The following is a 26216-nucleotide window of genomic DNA, read 5'->3' as shown; positions in this document are numbered from 1 at the left end:
AATCACTCACACCCACCACTTCTTTATTGCAGCTGGATAAGCAGCCTGTACAGCTGAGCAACTCCACCCTGGTACTGTTTTGAGTAGCTGACGTGCGGTTGTAAATTCACGAGTGTCCCCTCAAGCCTGTCTGCAGAAGGTCCGACAGAACCCCTGTAAAATACCTAGCTTTAGCTTCAAGCTAATCTGTGCTGGACTTTGAGTGTTGACTGATCTGAATCTGTGGGCGTTTCATTGACAGAATGTGGGGCATTTGCAGCAGAACTATGGTAAGGAACGCACCTTTATCAGACTAATATGCCTGTTGACACTGGCAAAAGCCAACTTAAGCTATTGACATGTATAAATATAATTGCCTTGATAATCACTGACGTAAGCCGTATGGCGATTGATCAGTGAAAGCTAGCTAACTTAGCTAACGGTAACTAGATGGTAAAGGAGTGTTTGCTAACATTAGCTGTTAGCAACATTTGCTAACGTAGCTCGTTATGTACTCAAGTGACATAAGCGGTAGTTCACGTTTAGCTGAGCCATCTGGGTCAAAGGTGATTTTGTAGTTGGCTAAGATTGAATGTCGCCAGAAGACTCTGAAGGACAAGCTCGATCGAGACTATAACATTTACTTTTATTGAGCTGGGGAAGATAAGAAAGTTAACATGTTAGCCATGTCATGTCAACAAACGCACCTGCTTGCAGCAACATTTGTGAAGACAATTTAACGTTAAATAACGTTACACATGACATTAGCACAGTAACAGTAACATACAAAGGCTTTAAATGTGATTTCGGTTTTCCGAGGCTAGCTGTTTTAGTGACGGATCTCTCGAAGTTGTTCTACAGTTTACAGAAACAGATGCTGCAAGATACTTGTTTTTAATTAATCCAAATTGAATCATTCAGCGTTAACGTTAGATGAGGCAACCACAGTACTATCGTCGTACAATAAATCACATGTGCTCGTGGAACCGAATATGGTCTTTATACAGTATTTATGTTCGTTTTAGCAATGCCATTTACTTCTTGTTAATATTGTTGACAAGTTTTCCGGAGTAACGTCCAGTTGAAAATGAGTGCATGCTGCCCTCCACTGGTGACATGTCGCTTTTAAGGTCATCACATATAATTCATATGCTGCCAAAAATATACCTCAATGGGCTTTACAACCCCTGTTCCAAAAAAGTTGGTAAGCCGTGTAACGCAAATTAAAAACAAAATGCAATGAGTTCTAAATATTTTTGGACTTTTATCTAATTGAAAACAATATAAAGGCAAAATATTTGATGTTCAAACTGATAAACTTTATTGTTTTTTTGTGATTATACTTTTATTCTGAATTTGATGCCACTTCCCCAAAAAATTTGGGACAGTGACAACTAAAGCCTGGGAAAGAAAACAGATTAAAGTATCATGACTGACTTGAAAGAGGCTTCCTCGACAGACTTAGTTTCTCACAAGCAGGGATGATCGCTTTGTGAGAAACTACGTGGGCAAATAATCAAATAGTTTGAGAATGTTTCTTAATGCACAATTGCAAGGAATTTATGTATTTTACTATCTGCAATCCATAATATCATCAAGATGGAGAAATCTCTGCATGACAGGGGCAAGGCTGAAAACCAACATTTAATGCCTGTGAACTTTAACCTCTCGGGCAGCACTGTATTAAAAACTGACATGACTGTAGAGGATATTACTGCATGGGTTTGGGAACACTTTGGGAAACCATTGTCAGTAAACACAGTTTGTAATTGCATCTACAAATGCTTTTTAAGACTCTATCATGCAAAGTGAAAGCCAGATATCAACAACATCCAGAAATGTCACTGACTTCTCTGGGCCCGAGCTCATCTGAGATGGACTTGCACAAATTGGAAAAATGTGCTGTGTTCTGACTAGTCCACATCTCACATTGTTTTGGAAATCATGAACGTTGTGTCCTTCAGGGTGAAATGGAATGGACCATCCAGATTGTGCCAGCTCAAAGTTCAAAGCCAGGCACCATGAATGCTGAATGATACATAAAGGTTTTAGAGCCTCATATGCTGCCATGCAGATGACGTCTTTTTCAAAAAGGTCTCTGCTTATTCCAGCAAGACAATGAGACACATTCTGCATTTGTTACAAGAGCATGGCTTTGTAGTAAAAGAGTGCAGGTACTAGACTGACCTGCCTGCAGTCCTGACCTATCTCCCACTGAACATGTATGGAGCATTATGAGGCGCAAAATACAGCAACAGAGACACTTGACTGTTGAGCATCTGAAGTGGTATATCAAGAAGTTGAAAAACTTCAACAATTAGCATTCTCAGTTACCAAATGCCTAATTGTGTTGTAAAAAGAAAAGGTGATGTCACACAGTGGTAAACATGCCCCTGTCCCAATTTTTTTGGAATGTGTCGTAGGCATTAAATTCAGAATAAGTGTATATTTTACAAAAAACAATAAGGTTTATCAGTTTAAACATTAAATGTTTGGCTTTGAACTGTATTCAATTTAATATAGGTCAAAAAGGATTTAGAAATCATTGCTTTCTGTTTTTATTTACATTACACACAGCGTCCCAACTTTTTTGGAATTGGGGTTGTAGATAGGGTCACAATTTATAAACCCACTGGCCACTGATTTTGGTGTAACACCAAGAAAATCCACTGAGAATCCTGATTAGTCAAGTCCGTTTATTTAACAAAGGCCTTTAACAGATTAAAAATAAAAGAAGCCAATTCACATTGATCTTGTTTATAATGTCCCTGACAGACATGTATTTTTTATTTTATATTTTTTGAGAAATAATAAGTATCTATCAATGAATGATTCAATGAATCATCATTTATTTGTCACATAAATTCATACAAGGTACAACTCCAGTGAGATGCGATACTATCAGCTCCCTCTCACATTGCTGGCTGCTGCTTTATAATTGTTCATGTTTCTGGATTGTTCTAGTAATCCATAGTTTCTGGTTGTGGAATGATTTAAATGTAGTTTTGGGTTAAATTGCTTCTGTTGGTTTATAAATTGAATCCACCGTAGACTTTGTGAATTCATTGATGTCATCACTGACATTGACTGTAGCATCCTGGAACGTGCTCCAGACACTGATTGGCTCCATCTCTTGTGTCACTGGGGGTATGTGTCATGGTTTGTTTACATATCTTTACCTCAACAAGATGGTTGCATGGTTGCTCCCCCCAAACACGGACAGTGCCGCTCTGCATTCCATCTGAACGTCATATAGCAGTGATCCAGAGTGTTTATTCCTCTTGTGGTGTAGGGTAAACAGGAGCAGGTCAGCACCTCACATTCTCACTGTCACACCAGTCCTTTTTCACCATAAAGGACACACCTCCACTTGTCCTTTGCTCTGTTAGATTGGCATATAGAGAAAGAGTCTTACCTGTACAGTGGCTAGCAGGATGCTAGTTTGACTGGTGCCAGTCTTTCTCCATCTTTTTCCTTGATATTTACTGATTTTACATTTGAAAACCACAACCTGGTTAGCTGGCACCTAGCTAGAAGAAGTCAGCAGGAGGAGAGTTTATAGACTAATATCCTCATCCTCCTCCATGACTCGCAGCCACACACCACCACCATCCAAAGCCGATCACAAAAAGCACCACCGACACTCGCAAAATAGGCATATGTGAATGAATTTAGCCCAAATGCCAGAGCAGAAAGAGAGGCGACTAGAAATGTCTGCACCAGACCCTCCCAATTTGTCACTCTTTGTCTCTCAGGTGAAGGTGGGGATGGTGAAGCCCTGTGGCTTAATAAAACCTTGTCACTTGGTGAAGCCTGTATCAGCAACTCGGGTCCCTGGCAGATACCTGACCCACCAAAAGGGACTGCCCACTCTGCCCGTCCCCCCTCTGCAGCAGACCTGCGAGCGTTACATCAGTGCCTTGGAGCCCATCCTGGAGATGGACGAACTGACGCACACTAAAGAGCTGGTGGACGAGTTTAAGAAAGCAGGAGGGGTCGGAGAGAAACTTCAGAAAAGCCTGGAAAAGAGAGCACAGAAAACAGAGAACTGGGTGAGACTTTGACATTTTGAATTAAGAAAGTATTATGATGTGTGATGATTCAAGGCTTCCCTGACAGAACCCGTTTTCTTTCGCTAGCCGCACAATTCAGTTGCAAACCCCACTGACATTTTCGTGATTTCCTTTTTTATAGATTATTCTGCCAGTAATGTCAATCTGTTACTGCTTGTGTCTGTGTCCGTGTGTCTCTATGTCTCTATAGTTGTCGCAGTGGTGGGTGCAGGTTGCTTATCTTGATTATCGGTTGCCTGTGGTGGTTCATTCAAGTCCTGGACTAGTCTTGCCCCACATGAACTTCAGTGACAAGCAGGGACAAATAAGGTGATCACATGTACACACACAAAGCATGTGTTTGGCAACAATTATGACAACTTTTAAGGTGTCATCACTTTCAGCTACAGTCTGGTTGGCTACATTTTTGTTATGCCTTTGCCTAGGCTTGGTCGGGATCACAGTTTTACGGTGTATCAGGGTATTTAAAAATCCTGGCAGTATAATTTTCAATACCGTCAAAAACACAGACACTCATCTTTCTATTAAATTCATTAACAGCATGTAGCAGCGTAGCGCTGCGCTCATATACTATATACCTCAGTGAAATTCCAAGAAGTTATGAAAAATTAGATACCGCCCAAGCCTACCCCCACGCAGGTGATAGCCATGGCCGGAGGCATTGTGTTTTTACGTTGTCTGCCTGTCTGTCCATCTTATTCTCATGAACTTGATATCTCAAGAAGGCCTTAAGGGAATTTTCCAAATTTGGCACGAATGTCCACTTGGACTCAAAAATGAACTGACTAGAATTTGGTGGTCAAAGGTCTCTGTGACCTCACAATACATGTTTTTGGCCATAACTCTAGGATTCATGTGTGACAAAATGTCACACAGATGTGTAATTAAGCAGTATCACATGAGTAATGTTGTATTGTGTATTGTCACAGTTGTGATTCGGTCATAGGCACTCGGCCTGCGGCTTTGTGCCGAAGACAATTACAGCCGTGATGATATACAGTACAATGTCACAACCTCGAGTGTGATATTGCTTTTATACAACAGTTCAGAGAAGAAGTTGATAATTTTAGTGCAGAGCTATCCAGAGCTTTATATCTGTCCCATGGACAATAGGCCTGCACACAAACAGCACCTCGAAGATCAGCTCTGCACTCAGGATTTCAGGCAAATAGGCTGTGATACGGTGCTTGTTGAGGTTGTTTAGCAACTTCAGACGCAATCTGCCACCGCACTCTTGAAAGCTGGCACAGAAAAGGCACAAGAGTCACACCCAGCGCCTGACCTTGCGCATTCCAGGTGGTTAAAGACGTTGCATGTGTACGGCCCCTAATAAAGTATGTCTCATTTTGCTACATATTACCACCACATACTGTATTTTCATATCATGCAGCTCCACTGTGCTGTCATCCATTCTGTTTGTTAAAAGTGATGTTTCTAGAAAGTGCACAGTTGTAACTTTTATTCATTCACTGGATTCCATTTAACCAACGTCAGAATAGTAGTTAACTTTTAAATGAGTATGGATCATGTTCTGTCTGTTTAGGTTTGCTGCCAAACTGATAGCAGGTGTTTTGGACTTCAAGACAATGATTGACAAGTAAGTTCTGTGCCTATAACACTCTCCTTATTGACCTATGCTGCTCTGTTTTGTCCTATTTGTGGTTTTTATCTCTGAGCTTCCAGTTGCTATTACTGCCTATAGTTAATACAAGTAAAAAGATCAGATGGGTTCAGACAGTCTACCAAACATTTCTTAAGTATTGGAACAAACATCCACAATTGGTGGACAGTTGTTACATCCAAACTAGCTTAAATAGCTTACTGTGTGTTGCAGCAACTGTTTCTTTGATGAAGCTCTGTTGCTAACTTGTCAGTACAATGATGCAGGTTATTAAGTTATTGACATTATTAGATTCCTCACAAACAGTCACTAAACCACCTGATTTTTACGTGTTGTTCTGGAATCTGATTTATCAACTTGAATTCAAAACAAACATCTTTTCACCCATGTCATGGGATACTGGACTTTGTATGATAGTGCTCCTAACTAGCTGAGTCTTCACTGTGTATCAGAGATGGAGGCAGCACTACTTTACTCAGTGCAGTGCTGCAGTATCCAGTGAACATAGTAGCTTCAGTGATACTGAGTAAATGGAAGAGTACTGTAAATGATGTTGTGGTTGAGTTGGTGTTTAATGACAGAGCTTGTTTGTTTTGCAGTGAGACACTACCAGTCGAGCATCTGGGAGGGAAGGCCCTGTGTATGAATCAGTACTATGAAGTGCTGTCGTCCTGCCGTATCCCTGGTCTGAAGAGAGATTCAGTGGTGAACCATGCCAAGAACTCTAGGCCCCCTAAACACATTACTGTGGTGCACAACTTTCAGGTGAGGAGTCCTACGTCTTGTTCGGAGCTCTTCTGGGATCAGGGACCTGTATCACAAAGCAAGTTTAACTTGGTATGGCTCTCTGTGGTTACCTGGCTTCACTGGGCCTGGCATTAGTGCTACAGGATAACTGGTATGAACAGGCACAGTGGACTCTGTGTTGAAGTAGTTCAGTAGTCTAGATTATAACATCATCACTCACTTGAGTATTGTGTCAGGTAAGCGTTTGTTTGCTAGTTTGTGTGTGAGGTGGATCGTAGCACATCACCGTTCTTCTTGGTAGTTGTAGTCTATTGTATGACACTGAGACAGTGCCTGGATGCAGATGACAGATGTGTTCAAAAAAATGCAACGGCAACAAAGACATTTCATATACAAGATGTATGTCCGCATTATATACATCTTGTATATAAAATGTCTCATGCTCCTTTCCACCTTCTGCCTCTCTGTTGATGCTCTGTGCATAAATAAGATTAATAGCTTAACTAAATGGAAATAGTTACATCATTTTCCAGCACTAGATTCATTTGAAAGGCCATGGAAAGCGCCTTTAAACTCCATCACAGAGAATTTTCATTGTTTCAAACTCCATTGGATTTAGGCCTGCTTGATACTTTTATACTCATATTATAGTTTGGTGGCCTGTGCTGCAAACCTTTGAACCTCTGTAGCTCCAGTGCTCTGGGCAAAAAGTTAATGTACAGCCCTGCTATTTATTTTATATAATTTTTCATTTACATGTTGTACAGCTGTATATTTTCAAACAGAAAAATATTTATAAACTATATATTTTCAAACTGTCTTTGCATTGCTTAATTTTGATCACAGTCTGTTTTTCTTAAAGTGCTTGTGACATCTCAAATGTGACTTTGACTTGCAACTGGACATGTATCCCGTTTCATAGAAAATACTGAGATACAGACTGTGTCTCACCATTCTCAGCCTTAAAATGATATATGAATTTTTGCCCGTATTGCCCAGCCCTACCTGAACCCTACTTTCCCATGTTTGTGTCTAAGTGACTGTTTCTGAAATTGGTTCAGTATTGAACGAGAGGGCTGCAGCTGCAAAACAAGCTGCAGTGTAACCACTTGGGACATTTGTGCATCATCAATTTATGGCCACTAGCAGTGTTTGTTTTTGCCACTGACAGGCTCAGATTGTTATTCTAATTGTCTGACAACATTATGAAAAGGATCCCTACAGAAAAGACCTTTTTATTAAAGAGTAAGATCCTTTTTGTTTAGCCAGAAACAGCCCCAAATTTGCCATTACCAAAGCCACCAGACTCTATTTAAATAAATAGTAACTTGAGCATGTCAGAGCCAGTATATTTTTACATCTAACTGGTTGAATTAAGTGTTTGTTTCAACCAAACCAAAGTTGGTGATTTTTGGAATAGTAGAAGGGCAAAGTAAGACAGTAAAGTTATTCTACTTGGCAGTAACAATGTGCTCTTCAATGTGCTCTTACCTATGACTTGATTTTAAAAGCAATAGTCCACTTTTGTCCCTTTCAAGATGCTATAGGAACAATGATTTCTCCAGTGATCTGATTGGTCATGAGGTGGGCTATTTGTGTATTTGATCCAGTCTTCTGAACTGAGCCTGTTATGGGCAGGTTAGCTGAATAGCACAGGTTACCATGGTGATCTTCTCCGGTTAAAGCTCAGCCAGCTTTGTGATATTAGGAAACCTGAGTTAAAACCAACATTAGGTGGATAACCCACTAATTTTGCTTTGTGATACACGCCCCAGGTCTTCAGAGACACAATGGTATTTTAAACATCTGTGATGTATGAACCTCAAATGAGCTTAAGCCTAAACATCAGATCAAAGATTACATTAAAAGGGCGTCAGTGGCTTAGTGGTAGAGCAGACGCCCCACGTACAAGGCTGTTGCCGCAGCGGCCCGGGTTCGACTCCAGCCTGTGGCCCTTTGCTGCATGTCACTCCCTCTTTCTCCCCCCTTCATGCTCATCTGTCCTATCAATTAAAGGCTTAAAAATGCCTGAAAAAATATCTTAAAAAAATAAAAAATTAAAAAAAAAAGATTACATTAAAAAGAATAAGGTTATGAGCAAGCATTCACTGCTATCTTTGGATACGAATATAGGCATGTAGGGAGCAAACTAACCAGATAACAACCAACTCATCATTATTTTGTCTTTTCACTTTGCACTTATTGTAACAACATCAATTAGCTCCAGCTGATCACATTTGCTAGCTACAGTTGATCAGAGAAGCCTGACTGAGCCTTTCTTATCTTTCCTCCACTTGGAATCAGTTCTTTGTGTTGGACGTGTACAACAGCAACGGGACTCCACTGACAGCTGACCAACTATGTGTTCAACTGGAGAGGATCTGTAGCTCCTCACTACAGGACAATGTGGAGCCCGTGGGCATCCTCACCACCCAACATCGAGACTCCTGGGGCAAAGCCTACATCAACCTCACCAAGGGTAAGCTAAAGAGTGCTGGCACTGATCTAGAGGATTTTGTTTTCTGAGATATCTGATAAGTAGTGTGAGAAGTGTGAGAATTCAAAGCTTGATTAAAAAAATCAGTTAAAACTAAGTGCCTCCCTAATATGGCAACTATAAATAGACCCAGCATGTGAAAATGTTGATATCTATATGAGTTAATGTTACTCTGATATTCTAAGAATGTTATGTTTGCTTTGTGTGTGCATGTACCTGATGTGTCCAGATAAGACCAACAAAGAGTCAGTGTCAGCTATCCAAAGGAGCATCTTCACTTTGTGTTTGGACGGAGCAATGCCTCAGGTGTCAGGTGATGAGGCATACCGCAGCTGTGCTGCTGTCCAGATGCTGCACGGAGGAGGCAGCCAGTGGAACAGTGGCAACCGCTGGTTTGACAAGACGCTGCAGGTGACCCATTGAGGCTTTTTATATACACTTCTATCAACACCCAGTTAAAGTGGAGTTACTATTAATAGTCTGACTTATGTTTCCCAAGGCTGTTGGTCCAAAAGGCAGCATAAAGGCAGATTTTATACCTGTGCGTCAGCTCTATGCAGAGCCTACGAATGTGGTCTACGCTGTTGTGAGCATTTATACTTGAGTGATGGTGTGTCTGTGTCACTCTGTAGTTACACCTCCAAAATACTCTGGTGGTGGGGTTTCTGTGAAGTGCTGTAAAGTTTAGTTGATTCAAAACACACCCAAATTACACATTAAACATGGCTTAATAGAGACAATTTCAATTACAAGTACACATATCGGCTTCATTATAACTAGCGGGATTCACAGACAAAGCACTTTGTTGGACACATTTTCCCCACAAAAGCAAAATGCTAAAGTTATTAGCACAAGCCTATGGCATTTTACATTGTATAAATTAGCCTAGTGAATAGTGTAGATTTCCTCTACTCATATGAAGCCAGGATAAATGACACACAAGACTTTAAGTGCTGTTTTCTGGTGGTTTAATTGTCTTCACAATTTATTAAAAAAAGAAGTAAAGTAAAAAGTAAATAAGAGCTTAATAAAAGGGAAATGGTTTTCAGCTTACAAAAATAGACAGGGGGTCTGCGTTACCATGACACATTTATATTGCTGGGGAGGTGTATCTCAGGCTACGACTTAGGTTACGGCAGAAGTTATGGTATAAGCTCTGTGTCGAAGCAGAGCCTGCGCTGTAGGTACGGTGTCAATTCGATGCAGAAGTATAAATTCCCCTTAAAACTTGTCCGTCACTCCAAACACATTCAACAACAAACATATTAACAACATTTAACAAATTTCACTTTCTCACCACAGGCTCAGAAATTTTGCTCCAGCTGGTGGGCAGTGCTTGGTTGTGGCTTGTCTGTTTCCAACATGGTGGCCGGGTCATGAACTTTCTCATTTTACAGCTAAACAGTACACTAAAATACACTTCTCAAAACATTTGATGTGAGAAATAGGCAATGGGGTTAGAGAATCTTGATTTTTATTGATCAATGCTGCCTCGTGTGACACAATAACCCACCTAGGATTTATTTCACATCCTCACATCAGTTGTCAGCTCTGATCCTTTCTTCACCTGAGGTCTAAGACATGTACTGGAAGACATGCGCTGGAAGATCTGATGTTACAACTATTGAGTTAATAGTAGATATTACTGGTAGCAAGTACAATTAGGCCTGTTTCAGACTGCCAGCCCACATAATTTTTTTTAAGAATATCCAGATTTTTACAAAGTCTGGACAGCAAAAAACACATGAAATGCGATTTGTGCAAGTCAAATCCAAAACACTTTTGGAGGGAGTTCGAAATGTGACTCCAACTGGATTTCTCTACAGATGCATCTCAGTCAAGATGCTGCTTAAATTGGATTTTAAAATTTCTTTTGCATCACTCGCAACACGACACACAACGACAACGTTAAATCCAGAGTGACTGAAGTGTACTGCAACATGTACCAGCCTCCTCTGTCACTTACTTTGTCTGGTGCGTCAGAGGAGTTCTGCACCATGACTCAAAAACGTGATTGTTGGGTCACCAGCATAGCCAAGTAGTTACTGCAGACTTACGTCAATACCACAGCAACCCGTGTAGATAGGTTGCTCATGTCTGGACACACAAATCTAGCCTGATCACTTGCAAATAACAGTGTGGACAGTCTTGGTCTTAAATATCTGATTTGAGAAACAAATCTGATTTGCCTGCAGCCTTAGAATCCGTGTACCCTTCGTTCTTTCGTTTTTCCATTTCAAAACCAAAACAGAAAAACAATCTTGTTTTTCTGTTTTTCTCATGTACCCTGTTTATTGCAGAAACCACAGCCATTTCCAACTCTGCTTCTGAAACATGCAGAATCTCCTGACGCTCATTATGGAACACTGCTTGGCCCCTTCACGCTGCAAAATGTCACTGATTTCTGCGTGTCTTGCCACTCTCAAAAAGTTAACAAATCAGGTTTGCATAAGGCTAGAGTGCGGCCGTAACTAGGCTACAAGTAGTTGAGAATGGAGCGCTCCTCTGTGAAGTTCAAAAGTTCCTCCGCAGATCTCGGGGAATGCTGCCCGAATTTATCCAGATATCACAATAACAAAACAAAGAAATTAAAAACTTCATTTTCACGGTCTTCTGTTTTAATTTTAAAACAAAAAACAACGACAGTGTGTGATTTCTGTTGGTCTGTTTTCCCATTTTTCTGATTTTGTTTGAAACAGAAAAACGAAAGAAGGAAGGGTACACGGATTCCTTAGAAACCACCGTAAGCTTAAATTCAGTGTTTGTTAAGGACAGTCCATGACTCGAAGTCCAGTAACAAAATGCTAGTGTGGTTCAGTTTAGGCAGGCTGGTCCTCCCAGTCACCCCCAGGTCTCTCCGTTGTTCCTGACATGAGTATTGAAGTTGCAGAACCATGGAATCCCCAGGCAGTGTCCTCAAAAAGAACTGGATTGCAAAATATGTTTTCCAGCTACACCAGACACACAAACTCCCCCTCCACAATAATCTGGCCTTTCACAGAGGCAGCATTTTTTTAGTCAGTATGATCCAAGGTGTTTGTCTTTGAAAGTTAAAGGGATACCTTGCTGATTTTCAACCAGCTTTATGTCATAACAATGTGGGTAATATGTGTAAATGACCTGTGGTAAACTTCCCTCCAGTTTACCAGTGCCCAGATCTCCCAACTCATCCCACACCTTAAATCACATTATCTGGTGGATTTTTGCTGTCTTTCTGACTGTTGGTTGAACTACAGATTGTTCTTTGACATCAGGACACAAAGAGTACAGAAGTGGATTAAGAGACCCACATCTCTCTCTCTCTGTCTTTCTGATTGTCAAACTCAGATCAACTGGTAAAACAAGTCAGTGCTGATCAAATATAACCAACATTCTGTTACTGTTTTGCCTGTTTTTTGCCTTAAATGTCTTCAGAAACATATTTTAGTGCCCTGTTTGGCTGTAATAAGAGACCATTTGTCACCAACCAACTGCTATACGGTTTTCGAATGGGCAACCTACATTACATTACCCACCAGCAGGAGCATTTATTGGTCCTGTAACATGCAGTGCAGTCTAGTTGTTGCAGGTTTTCTACCTCTTGAGTAAAAGCCAATGCCCTTTTTCTCTGTTCTCTCAGGTCATGTAGTGCCAATTTCAAAAGTATTTGCATCTCTCTACTGCGTAGACAGACAGTTTAATGAGAAGACCATTTTTATAGCAGTGTTATACTTCTTGAACACTTGATTTTGACCTCCCAGAAGGACTTACGTAAACAGACTTGAGATGACTTACACTTGCTCAAAAGACTTAAAATAGCTGTAGAACTTTTCATGTAACTACCAATGTAAAATTGGCGAGGTAATAATTTGACCTTATCAAGAAATTCCTTAGGCCGAACATTATGCATATTTTTGTTTTATGTTTTGTTCTCTTAAAGTTTTGATCTTTCTTTCAGTTTATTATTGGACAAGATGGGACATGTGGTGCGAACTACGAGCATGCACCGGCTGAGGGCCCACCTATAGTGGCCTTGATCGACCATGTTGTAGAATACACGTAAGTGGGTCACTCTTTATTTAGATTCTGTAGGTGTCTATTTGGATTTCTTATTGTTATAACGCTTTTGGAAGTTCAACAGCAAGACAGAGAGTACACAGAAGCGTTCTGCTACAGGCTGATCGCAGACAGAAAACCATGGCTTTCATGAGTCTGACTTTGGTTCTTCTTCCATCTCATGTGTCTTTTCTTTCTTGTTGGTTGTAACAGGAGGAAGCCAGAGATGGTGCGGACTCCCATGGTACCTTTGCCTATGCCCAAGAAACTCCACTTCAACATCACTCCTGAGATCAAGAAGGACATTGAGGAAGCCAAGCAGGCCATGAACATGTGAGGGCAAATTTTATCATGACACTCTGTATCCTGTAAAATAAGTTCTCACATTCTCACTGCATGTCATTAGGCATAGAGAATGACTGGTCTCACTCTCATGACATTTCTCCCACCACAGACTTGCCCAAGACCTGGACATGAGGGTCACTGTATTCAGCCACTTTGGGAAAAACGTCCCAAAGGCCCACAAGATGAGTCCTGATGCTTTCATACAGGTAGCGCTACAACTGGCGTACTACAGGTGAGACATTGAAGAGTGGTGTGGAGATGGGACCATCTTTGTATGCAGACTTTTTTCTCTTTTCATTCTAAACAGAATTTAAAAAAAGCCTTGATCACACATAGGGTTGGGCACCATTCACATTTTAACTGGTGCTGATAGAAGTACCTCGAATTATGTTCTGGTTCCCAACAGGATTTTATTTAAGATACTTGACTCTAAAGGCCAAAACACACCGGCGGCGTACGACGCGCGTCAAAACAGCTGCCCCCATTATTTTCTATTTACAAACCCACACAGGTCGAGCCGCACCGCTGCACTTTACGCTATTGTCCTATTTTTCCAGCGTCGCCGCCCTTGAAAAAGCACTATTTTGTACTTCCCAGCCTAGCGGACTGGAGTGTGCAATAGAAATCCGGTTGACACCCCGCAGCGCGACGCTTTTTGTGTGTGTTGGAGGCGGCACTTGACTCGCGTCAATGGCGCCGCCGTCATATGACGCTGCCGGTGTGTTTTGGCCTTAACAAAAATGTAATTTTTGAACAAGCTGCAGGCAACAAGCAATTCTGCTACTCTGTGCTTTTCTAAATACACATAAAGCTAAATCTCTGTCTGCTTGATTGTGTGTGTGTGTGTGTGTGTGCGTGCGTGCGTGTGTGTCTGCTCGTTTCTCCTGCTCTCTGTTTAGACATAACTGACCAATATGTGAAATAAGTATGAAATTTAAAAACCTTACCACAAACAGCAGTGATACTGGGCTGTTCTTAAAATAAAATAGAAAGTCCAAGTGATAGTTTAGATTTGCTGGGAAGCTGATGGCAGAGCATGTGAGCGGAGCGGAGCGGGGAGCGTGAGGATTTTGTGTTGAGCGAGGAGCGGCTATTTTTTTAAAAGGTGGAGCGGAGCCTTATCTCTCGCTCCAATTTCGCTCCGGTCGCTCATGCCCCATCCAGAATGCATCTTTGCACCTGCGCACAGTCCCGCACTATTTTCTTTCAAAACTATGGAGTTTACAGTGTACTTCAGAAGAGAAACTGAGAGGAGAAGCAGCGGTACCTTGGAGAACGGTCCCTAACTGCGGGGAGAGGCGAGAGGGCTTCGGAGGTCGGCCGCTTAACCTGGTCCGTCTCCTCCACACTTTGACTTATTTCCACCCTGCCAGCGGTACCGTGTAGAACGGTCCCTAACTGCGGGGAGAGGCGAGAGGGCTTCCCTGGAGAATCTACCAAGCTCATTTTTATTGGTGCTGTAGCATTGTTCCGACCTCTCATTGTTCCGACCTCTCATTAGTCAGACGTCCCGTCGTTCCGATATGTGATTATTACTGTATTTGTGTACTGTATTTGTCTTTTTCATTTTAACCCACACCATGATCTTTTCCTAACCCTAACCAAGTGGTTTTTGTGCCTAAACCTAACCAGACCTTAACCACAGGGCATCATGATGATTTCGGAACAACGGGACTTCGGAACAATGGGTTTAATATGGTTGGAACAATGGGCTGTCAGACCCCCCCCCCCCCCCCCCCCCCCTCTCTCTCTCTCTCTCTCTCTCCCCATATATATATATATATATATATATATATATATATATATATATATATGTGTGTGTGTGTGTGTGTGTGTGTGTGTCTGTCTGTCTGCCAGTAAACTTATTTTTTTTTCTTTTTTTTTTTTCTAATTTTATTTAACAGGGACCATGTGTTATAGCCTAAACATTAATCTTGAATCAAAAACAAATAATGTAATAGCAACTTGCGAGGCTTGATCTTGTAGCTCTCTTTGACTGCTCCGAGGTGAGCTGAACGAATTTCTTAAGCGAGGGGGGTGCAGTGCCATGGACAATTTCAAAAACCAGCCATAGATCGGAATACATCACAAAGTTCTCAAAGTTCATCATGTTATGTTTAGCGAGTATGTTAGAGTGATAATACATTCGTGTTTTCTTATCAAATGTTTTCAGCGCTTGCTTGTAGAGTGATTTATACAATATGAGAAGTAGGACAAAATCATAGCTTGCAGAAAGGTCTTAGCTGCCTCGTCTGTGAGAGAGTTTCTTATATATCTAAAAGTAAATAGGTTAATTTCAAGGTGTGGCTCATCCTTTTTATGTGTTTTTTAAAACTGAGAGTTGGATCTAGGGCTGCACGGTATATGCGGTAGACGGTAGAAATGATATAAATTTGGCCCACGGTAGAGATTTGCGCTCTACCGTCCTATCGTCGATGACGTCATCGCACCTGCGTCAGTGTGAAAATGGCTGCGAGCACAGAGACCGCGGAGCAAGAGGAGCTGGTTCACGTCCGTGATTTAGCGTAACACGTGCAACATGTGTTGCTGGAGAACTTGTGAGTGAGTGAGTGAGTTAATGTTTTATGAACAGCCTCGGACTTCTCAGACTCTTTAGCGACTTACCACTCAGAGGGAACTCATTCAGTGTCTCCTCTGGCAGCAGCACAGCGTCTCTCCCTCTCCTCTCTCACCGTGCGCACACGGGAGTTGATTTTCGGCAAGAGAGTTTGTCATAAACCTTTGGTAATGTAAACCTATGTGACGCTAGGGGCTCCACAAAAAACTCCATATGTGAATAGTTGTGGTATCATAACAGCCTGTCAAAGGTTACAGCGTGATGATTAGAGGAGAAATGGCAGAGCATAAAGGTCCAGGTGGAAAAAACACAACTCAGTCATTTAGGATTTTGCTAAAAGAAGGAAATTACCTTTTGATATAGATCCCAGGGGACATTTTGCACCATAGAGTACTGGGTTTTAATTTTGAGTTTTGAGATCTGCATTCTGCACAATAAATGCTCTAAAAAATACATTATATCTTTGCTTTTGTTGTTGTTGTTGTTGTTGTTGTTGTTTTTTTTATCAATTTAGCTTTGCTAAAAAAAAAACATTCAGAAACACTTCTATTATAACTTTTACACTTAAATTTATACCGCGATATATACCGTTACCGTGAAGGGATTCGATTTATACCATGATATGAATTTTAGGTCATACCACCCAGCCCTAGTTGGATCTAATGTTAAGCCCAGATACTTGAACTCATCAACAGTTTTTATTTTCTCTCCAAACACAGTTACATCTGGAGGAACCTGACCTGCCCTACCTTTTTGTTTAATCGTAAAAACATGGTGGCTGTTTTCCCTACATTAAGGGTGAGGCATGAGTCCTGGAGCCACTTTGCCATTTTCTCCATGACAAGAGATAATTTATCTGCCAGTTGTGTAGCATCCTTCCCATGTGTGTAGATGACTGTCATCTGCATACATTCCGATGTTCATATCATCACATACTGACGGAAGATCATTAATATATAGACTAAAGAGTAAAGGGCCTAAAACTGAACCCTGTAGAACTCCCATGGTACACGCTCTTGACGGTGACATTACATTATTTACCCGCACACACTGAGTACGACCTGACAGATATGACTTGAACCAGTTAAGAGTATTTATGGACAGTTTATATTTGGACAGCTTTGACAGAAGTATAGAATGGTTAACCGTGTCAAAAGCCTTTTGCAAGTCCAAAAACACTGCTCCTACAACTCCTCCTTTGTCTAGATTGAACTTAATGTTATCAATTAAGTAGCAGCACACTGTTTCTGTTGAGTGATTAGCTCTGAAGCCGTACTGTATAGTACATATGAGCACAACTGTATGAGAGGTTTTCTCTCACAGTTATGTTGACAGTATAAATGTTTGCTATTTGGAATATTATTCAGAAGATTTTAAATGAATTAAGATGAAGTGAGATCTGTGAAGTTTCTAAATGTTTGCAATGTGAATCAGATACATGTTTACAATGGTTTCCCCAAACAGAAGGCAAGGGTTGACCTGAACATGAAAGATTTCCATAAAGTTTATACTGACATGTTCATGTAGAATAGGCTAGAAGAGTTTTTATATTTCATAGCCTACATATGTAATGTAGGCAAAGAGAGGTTACGCTTATGTCTAACAGAGGTTGTGTCTTCACCAGCACATAGTTTCCTCACACTTTCTTTCCCTCCTCTTGTCTGGGCAGGATGTACCGGCGCTGCTGTGCCACATATGAAAGTGCCTCCCTGCGGATGTTCAGACTGGGCCGCACAGATACAATCCGATCAGCTTCAAGTGCCTCGGCTGCCTTTGTCAAGGCCTTTGATGATACCAGTAAACAGGTCTGATGAGAAATTTTTAAGGAGTATTTTTGTATTTACAGCAATCTTTTTGGCAGTTAACTGACCAGTTAACAGCCCAAAATCTCTGACATGGTAATGCTGGGCTGTATCAAATCAAGGGAATTTATTGCTGAATGTCTTTCAACACCACATGAGCACTGAGCCTTTATCCATTTAACAGAGACACCACTGAGAACCTCATTTAAAAATATAAAGTCACAGATAGAGGCAAAGGCAAAGTGATGATGTATAATGACTACAGATTATCCTTCTACTTTGTTGGACAACAAGTTTTTAGTCTACTTTTCAAATGTATTTGAACACTGTTTAACAATAATCTACTTGGAGATGGGTTGTAATGTTCCTGTCTTCCTCTTGTTTTTTTACAGAACACAGAGAAGGTTGATCTAATGGAGAAAGCTGTAAAAGCACACAGGTCATATACTAACATGGTGAGTATTCACAGCAACTTGATTGGCAAAGTTGAAAGATAACTGCTATTTTTCAAACTGGGCCTGATTTTTCCATGTTTTTAGGTCTAAGTGACTAAGGGGAATGACAGCTTTTGAGTTTGGTCCAGTATTGAGTGAGAGGGCTGCAGCTGCAAAACAGACTGCCATGCACTACAGGCAGATTCACTCGCTACAGGGGCGAGGAAATAAAACCTGAACAGCCAGTCAGAGTGATCTCTCTCACCGACAAGCTCTGCCGCTGATTCAACATGCTCAATCGGCCGAAAAGCCGCCGAAGTGCTGACGGTGCGGGACACACCGCAAAAACTAGGGCGAGAGACGCTCACTGACGGCCCGACTTTGACCGACGGCCAACCGTCAGCTTGGTGTGTCAGGGCCTTAAATGCTGCAAGCAGTTAAGCACTGTCAATGTACTGCGACTAGAAGTGCTTGTTTTTGCCACTGACAGGCTCAGATTGTTATTCTAAGTGTCTGAAGACATTATGGAAAGGATCCCTACTGAGACAGACCTCTTTCTTACAGAGTAGATCCTTTTTGTTAAAACTGCGACAGCCCTGAAATCCCTATCATCACAGACACCAGACTCCTTTTAAAATAAACAGTAATTTTAAGCATGTATAGAGCTAACATATTTCCACATCTGACTCGGTGAATTAAGTGTTACTATCAACCAAACCAGCATTGGTGATTCTTGGAACAGTTGTGAGATAAACCAAGATGGCTTTTGTGGGTTTTATTTTGCTTCTCTCAACTTTGAATGAAGTGTGTTTTACGATGATAGAATTACTGTTAATTTAATTGACCTATGGCTAAGCCACGCCCCCTCCACTCAGACAAACTATCAACATTCAGTGACCGGGCACTATGGCAGGTGTCACAGTACACGGCATTTCGCGGGAGGCAAATGATGATTTCTGGGGACTTAATGATGCATTATGTGCATATGAAAGCCTGATACTTCTTCTTCCTCTGCCACAGAGCGCCATTTTTGTCCAAAAACTATTAAAAACACATCAGTGAGCCACACTGTTGTACTGGGTTGCACTTGTTCCTCCATTACGATGGACACAGACACACTGTAGTTTATTTTGACGCAATCCCACACACACCATCCTGCTGCCACAAATACTTGAAATACTAGAGCACCAACATCCCCAACAAATGCACTATTTTCTCCTGTTTGAGTAGCTTTTGAAAAAAAAATGACAATGGCCAACTGGTAGGAAACACTGTACTTGGTGTTAATCACTCGTTTGCAAAAATCTAGAATAACAAAGTCTTGTGTTTTAGTTGTTAACATCTGGTAACTAACATCGCCAACAAATGAATTTTCTCCTTCTCCACAGGCAGTCAGTGGCCAGGCCATAGACAGACACCTGCTGGGCCTTAAGATGCAGGCTGTTGAAGAAAAAGTCTCCATTCCTGCTATCTACACAGACACTGCCTTCGCCAAAGCCTTACACTACAAGCTATCCACAAGTCAGGTACGAGTCAGGGTTGAAACTGCCACTGCATAATGGCAAAGCTATGTCTTCCTATGACCTATTACTAAGACCTCAAAGAATCATAGATGACAGTATGCTTAATGGGTCATTCCATGGAAACTGTTAAGACTGGAATTCTAAGATTTTTTTTTTTCATTCAATCATAACCAAATGTAGAATTTTGTATTTAATAGCATGAAGAATATGTTAGACCTGCTCTGTGTGGAGTTTGCTGTTCTCCCCGTATGAGCATGGGTTTTCTCCAGTACCAAAAGGTCAACTTCACTGTGACATTAGGTTGTCCTGTGAAAACACTTTTCTGGCCAGTTTTCATTGTCACAGCTTAGCAACAGAAAGTCAGATACTAAATTGGTGACACTCATCTTGAAAACTGTGGCGATTGTATAGATCTTCTGTTCTGTTTGGAGGGGGATGTGTATGAAGCATCCATGTCTTAGCATATCTTTGCGGCAGCCGGCAACATCCATATTTGAAGTATTATCAGCTGTCACGGCTTATTATGAGTCTGGACAGACATGGATGCAAATTGTTCCCGCAACTTGAATGGTTTGCGTAGGCATACAACCATGAGGCTGAAATCCTTTTTTTTTTTTTTTTTTTCCCCATTATTTGATTAACACATTTCCCATGAAGATGAAGCATGAATACTCCTAAAAATGGAGTGTTACCTCACAAGACTCTACCAGACTCTAATTTTAACAGAAAATAATTGAAAACATAAAAATTGCAATTTTATATTTGATTTTTTTACTTCTAATAATGCTAATAATTACAGGTGAATTAGTGTCACTCAAAACAATATTGACTGTTTTATACTTCCTTTTTTTCCATTTAAATGTTGGGGAACTGAACTTAACAGTTTTCATGGAATGACTTTTGTGTATTTAAGCCCATAACCAAAACTAACCGCTACATTATCATTTCTTCACAAGGTACCGTCCAAGACTGACTGCGTCATGTGTTTCGGCCCGGTTGTACCCGACGGATACGGCGTGTGCTACAATCCTATGGAGGATCACATCAACTTTGCGATGTCATCTTTCAGTGCCTGTAAAGAAACAAATTCAGCACATCTTGCCCAGGCAATGCAGGATGCGCTGTTGGACATGAGGACGCTGCTGGAACAAACCCCTAGAGCCAAACTGTGAAGCGTCTCCAGACTTTACTAACCTCTGTGTAGAAGTGAATGTGACAGGGCTAGTCTAAATTACAGTGCTAATGCGTCAGATGTGATAGGAAGACTACTCTTAGTGTGACTGAGTGACATTTTGAATGACTGATCCCCACACTTGGTGCAAGGCTGCCAAGCTCAGGTTGATAGCCTGAACTAGTATTTCCACCATGATATTGATCATCCTACACACTTTAAATAATGCAGTGATTCAGGCTGCAATCTCAAAGCCCATTGGCTCTCAGTCCAGTGACGATTTAGCCTCTGGTGCAACAGCCAATATATATTCAGGGGTTCCGGTGTAGCCAGCAGATATCCAAATAACAGATATCTAGGCCAACACTTCCTCTTTTGTGCGGCGCTCATTGTTTACGGTCCTATTGGCTACTTGAGTTCCTGTTTATAGAGATTATACCCGCTGTGTAATGCTGTTCTTCTGGTGGTACAGTGAACACACACATTAGATTATTTTTTTTAACGACATTTCTGTTTCAACACTGAAATATCAATAACAGAAATGATCATGTTAATTGTTACAGATTGAATATTTTATTATTTTGTTCTTATCAACAAATCACCCACAGCCCACAATCTGGTTTATGCCTCTGTGCCTTAGACCTCCACTGTTGTTTGAAAACTATGAACACCACCAAGCTGTACAGCTGCATCAGGAAACACTTTGCGTCTTTGCAGTAATAATGGCCAGCATGGTTCATTCAAACATAATTATGATGGCATTTTTTTGGTTGCTCCATTGCTGCATTGTACAGAGCCTGCCAGAGCTCTCATGGTAGAATTATACAGGTGTGGAAATCTGAGCACACACAATAAGTCTCTAGTCTCCACAGACTAACAATATATGCACAGGAACTGATGAACTGAGCTCACAGTTTTGTGGACTTCCACCTTGTGCATTTGACATTCAGGACAAATACAGAAAATTCAAATTCTTACAAAGAAAGAAGCAAGTCAAAACATGTTAGCCACTGTACACTTACTCTTTGTTGTACTTTGTTATCACATGTAAATTAATCATTAGCAAACAAGATTTATGCAGTACATTTCATCAATCAGTGTGCGTAGATTACCTCCATGAACACACAGTGTATTAATCCATGCCTTTTATTTCATTTTATTTACCTGTGTGCTCTGATTTCTACATCAATATATAATATCTCCACCATATGACACCCAGCAGGTGATAGTACTGTGGCTACTCTGCATTGTTGTCTTCTCCAGTGTCTATTTATTTCATACGACAGTTACAAAAGTCAGAATTAGATTTTAAAAACAAAATCTTTATAGATTTTATCAGTTTAAAGTCACCCCGTTTGAAATAATTTAATATTACCCTGTTTTGTGTCATGCCATGAAGCCACATGTTGTTTTCTGAATGTAAAATTTGTTTTCCAAACATTTCAAACTGCAAAATGACTGTCTTCCAGGAGAGATGCCTCCACTTGATCAACTTTTTTTGGCCAGTAAAAGTTTCTTTCATGTTTGCTGTGCAGTAGTCATCATAAATTAAGTTTTAATACAGAGGTGTAATTATTCTGAATGCAGAAATTAAAACAAATATTTTGAGAGGATAATCAAGCAGGATTTTTTTGTAATAACACAAACCATGATGAGATGGTTTTTGTTTTAATTGTTCAATACTCTCCCAAATTAAATGCATGTTTTGTTTTTTTCAAAGCACTTGCTGTACCTTATGGCTGGTTTTGTTCTTACAGTGGAATTTTTCTTAAATTTTACTGCTGCACTATTTTATTTTCGGCACCATCAAAGTGCACTACTGATATGTTTGGTACCAGCCAAAACTGTCTTAATCCAGTGATTTATCATTGCACTTACATGAAGTTGGGGGACTGACAGAGACAGATCAGTTACAGAATGGACCAAATCAGTGCAGTGGAGGTATCCTGACTTTTCTACCCCCTTAATACAAGGTGCAAATGCATGCAGAACACATTAGGACTGTAATGTGATTGGATCAGTCAGGCCACATATAGAAGAGTTCAGGCTCACATTATGATCCTAGCCAGGTGCAAATGCAATCAATACAGCATGACCACATTCTTAATTCAGTTTTTTTTTATTCAGTTTAGCTCATGTGCATATTAAGATCTAATCATAACGCAGGGAAAATCAAGATAATAAGAACAAAGACCCATGATCATATGTCATAATCCAAATAACATACCCACATGTTGATCATGTGTTAATGGGGCCTCAGTCTCTGGGTCATGTTTCCAAAACTCTGCATACTACTTTTCCTATAATGCAATGGGATAGCATATGTTTGTTAGACTCTCCGTATCTGGCAAACACTCACAACTTCTCTTTCTTTCTAATGGTGTTTGCTAATACCTCAGGGTCAGCACTTTGAACCTTGGAGTTGTTATACTCAGCAACACTAGCCTCAGTCGCGTCTCATGTTGGACATTCGTAGGACCCCACCTCACAACGCACAGGACTTAAAAGATCTGCAAACACCACCTCCCAGAGGTCCTGTGTCCATGCCTTGACAGGTCAGAGCCAAGTTCCAGCCAAGATCGTGGGTACCTCTGGTGTAGGCTACAGTGCTAACCACTACACCACCGTGCCACCATTGTAACAAGATGACCCATTTTATTCCCTTGACCTGTCAGTGGTTTTAATGTTTTGGCTCATTGGTGTACAATATCAACATCTTTGGATTTGTAAGAACTTCAGTAAAGTTGTTATCTTGGAATAAGCCATTGCTATCTACATAGGGAGCAGGTCCTCATCCACAGAGTCCACCATGTTGCATCGCTATGTTTCGACCGTGGCCAAGAACAAACTAACCACACACTGGCTCTAGATAGGGCCATTTGGGGCAGCTGTGGCTTAGAGGTAGAGCGGGTCATCCACCAATCAGAAGATCAGCAGTTCAATCCCCAGCTCCTTCCGTCTACATGCGGAAGTATCCTTGAGCAAGATACTGAACCCCAGATTGCTCCTGATGGCTGTTCCATCGGTGTGTGAGTGATTTAAAAAAAAAAAACAACAACTGAGAAGCAGGTGGCACCTTGTATGGTGGCTGTGTGTGAATGTGACCCATTTGCTTTTTTTGCATTAGCCACCATAGTTAGCAGTCCCTGAAAATACATAGATTTTCATTCAGTGTTTTCACCAGTTTAAATCACTGGGTACATTCATTTTAGATAGGAAGAGTCCTGCTCCAGCAGCTCCTGCTTAAAGCTTCCTGAACATCAGGGCCCGTATTCACAAAGAATCCTAAGACTAAAAGTAGCTCTTAGTGACGTCATTCTAAGAAAAATCTTAGAATTCCTCCAATTCTAAGATTTTTCTTAGAATTTTCCCTTGGTGAGATAAAAGTTATTCACAAAGCATCTTAAGAGGCCTTGAGAGAGGACTTTTAAGAAGCCTAAGAGTGTCTTAAACAGAGAAGATGGCGTAAAGACAGAGAGGAAGGAGAGATATTCTCCGTATATTGAACGACAGTGATTTAATAAGACGCTACCGGTGTGATTGTGCAGGGGTAATGTTTGTGGCTGACCTCATCAGGGATGAGCTTACTTTTCCCACCCAGCATAGTAACGCAATAACGCCCGCTTTGGATTGCAGCACGTACCGGCGCTTCTCACACTCATCGCTTGTGCGTAAAAGGAGAGGGAACGACGCATTGATTTGTCTGGCAATGCGCTCCCAAGTCTGCCTCTTCCCTTGTGCCGTGATCCCGGGACAGAATTTCCCACTTAAAACTCCTTTGTTCTCCTCCACGAGCTGCGCCAACAGCAGGCACTGCTCTTCTGTCCAGTTCGGCTTTTTCATTCTTTTTCTCTCCATTTCATTCGTTGTTTTGGTCATTCTGCCAAATCAAAAGGAGGAGGCCAGTAATCACAGTAATTGCTGACAGCTGAGTCTGCGTCCAACATTAATATCAAATAGATTAAGTAGTAAAATTACCAGCATGGCGAGTAAAAATAACAATAAGAAAATCAATATAATAATCGGCATGTGAATGAGGTACGTTCAAACATTTTGAAGCTGTGTAACAATTAATTTAATTTTGCTGAGTTTCATCATCATGACATAAAATTATTTTCACGATTACACATTTCTGAATAGCCTACAGTCTAAGTTCTATGATGGTTGATTTCACTGTTTCATTACTAGGAGCGCATTTTTTTTTGTAAAAACCTATCACAGCTTTTAGAAGACTGCGTCATACCTAGCAACGGAGTCAACCACACCTCCTCACTAAGATAAACGTGTCTGTCCCCTCCTTGCTCAGAGTTGCTCTCAGAAACTTCCTGAATCACTCTTAAGCTAAGATTCCTTGGAATTTTTAGGCTAAGTTAGGAACTCTCTGAGAGGATTCTGAGAATCTTTGTGAATAAGTTATCAGAGAAAAAATGTGAGTACACATTAGGAGGTGCTATAGGGTAGTGGCCCATCACTTACATGCTTAACAGCTGAGGAGAAACACTGATTTGTAACATTAAACTGCTTTATTCAGTGTTTTTACTGGTTTTAATCACCTGGTCCATTTGTAGATGTAGATAATTTGGCTCCTGCTTAAAACCTCCTGAACAATGAACACTAAAGGAATCTTAACCAGAAGAAGTTTCAGCCGGTTGGTGGTTGTTAAACAATGGAAATAACAACTCCCATGATTCCAAGACATCATAAAAATGTCTGTCTTTTGTTTTTGTTTTGACTGAGACCTTTAATGGAAATGATGCAATGATGTATTGCATGTTTAACTAGGTTTATATACAGGTTTAGAGGTTTTTACAGCATGGCACTGTCATTATGAAAAGCATGGAAAGTACTGTTAATCATGAGTTAAACCCCTTTCAAGGAAAACCTTTTTCTTTTTTTTTGTTTTTCTTTTGATTTAATGGTCAGTAGTCAGGATGTGTGTAACAATGAGTTTCCTATAAGCTGACACAACATTTGTAGTTAAACAGATTAGTCACTGTGGCTTTTATGGGTATTGAAGCAAGTATCCACTCTATGTTTTAAAAAGGTAAACTACTGTTTATACACTTCTCAACATGTTGAGAACTACTGTTTATACACTTTGTGGTGGTGATTGAGTCCCTGTGTTTCACATCCTGTCCACACTTTCACTTCTCCGTCTGCCGCCTCACCTACAACTCAACTTTGCGTGTCAAGTCATAGCCTATCCATGAGATGGATGAAATCAAATGAAATTGCAAGGACTTACCAGCTGTTTTTAGACTGTGTGCAGCACATAAAATGCCTCAATGAAAAGTGGCTAAAGAGTACAATTTTAATCTAATATACAGAGTTTCTTCTTCCTGTCTCCTTCTTTGGTGTACCCCAAACGTTTTCTTATTCCTTTCTGTAAGCAATTACTTTTTTAAATAATT

The 26216-nt window shown here is 40.7% G+C and overlaps 1 protein-coding gene across 1 annotated transcript; it reads left to right on the top strand.

Annotated features, from left to right (window-relative positions):
• Positions 1-45: 45 nt before the first annotated feature.
• On the top strand, positions 46-22416 carry crata (carnitine O-acetyltransferase a). The gene is made up of 14 exons (XM_033646581.2): positions 46-269; positions 3735-4031; positions 4243-4361; positions 5596-5649; positions 6273-6438; positions 8725-8899; positions 9147-9328; positions 12855-12955; positions 13166-13285; positions 13407-13529; positions 17545-17680; positions 18070-18132; positions 19500-19637; positions 20591-22416. Exons 1-14 carry the CDS (start codon positions 243-245, stop codon positions 20804-20806), a joined length of 1917 nt encoding a protein of 638 aa, XP_033502472.2. The 5' UTR covers positions 46-242; the 3' UTR covers positions 20807-22416.
• The last annotated feature ends 3800 nt before the right edge of the window (positions 22417-26216 follow it).

The sequence above is a fragment of the Epinephelus lanceolatus genome, chromosome 19, assembly GCF_041903045.1.
Source record: "Epinephelus lanceolatus isolate andai-2023 chromosome 19, ASM4190304v1, whole genome shotgun sequence".
NCBI classification, from domain to species: domain Eukaryota; kingdom Metazoa; phylum Chordata; class Actinopteri; order Perciformes; family Serranidae; genus Epinephelus; species Epinephelus lanceolatus.
Note: the sequence above shows the minus strand (reverse complement) of the source record. Positions and strands in the feature narration are given on the sequence as shown.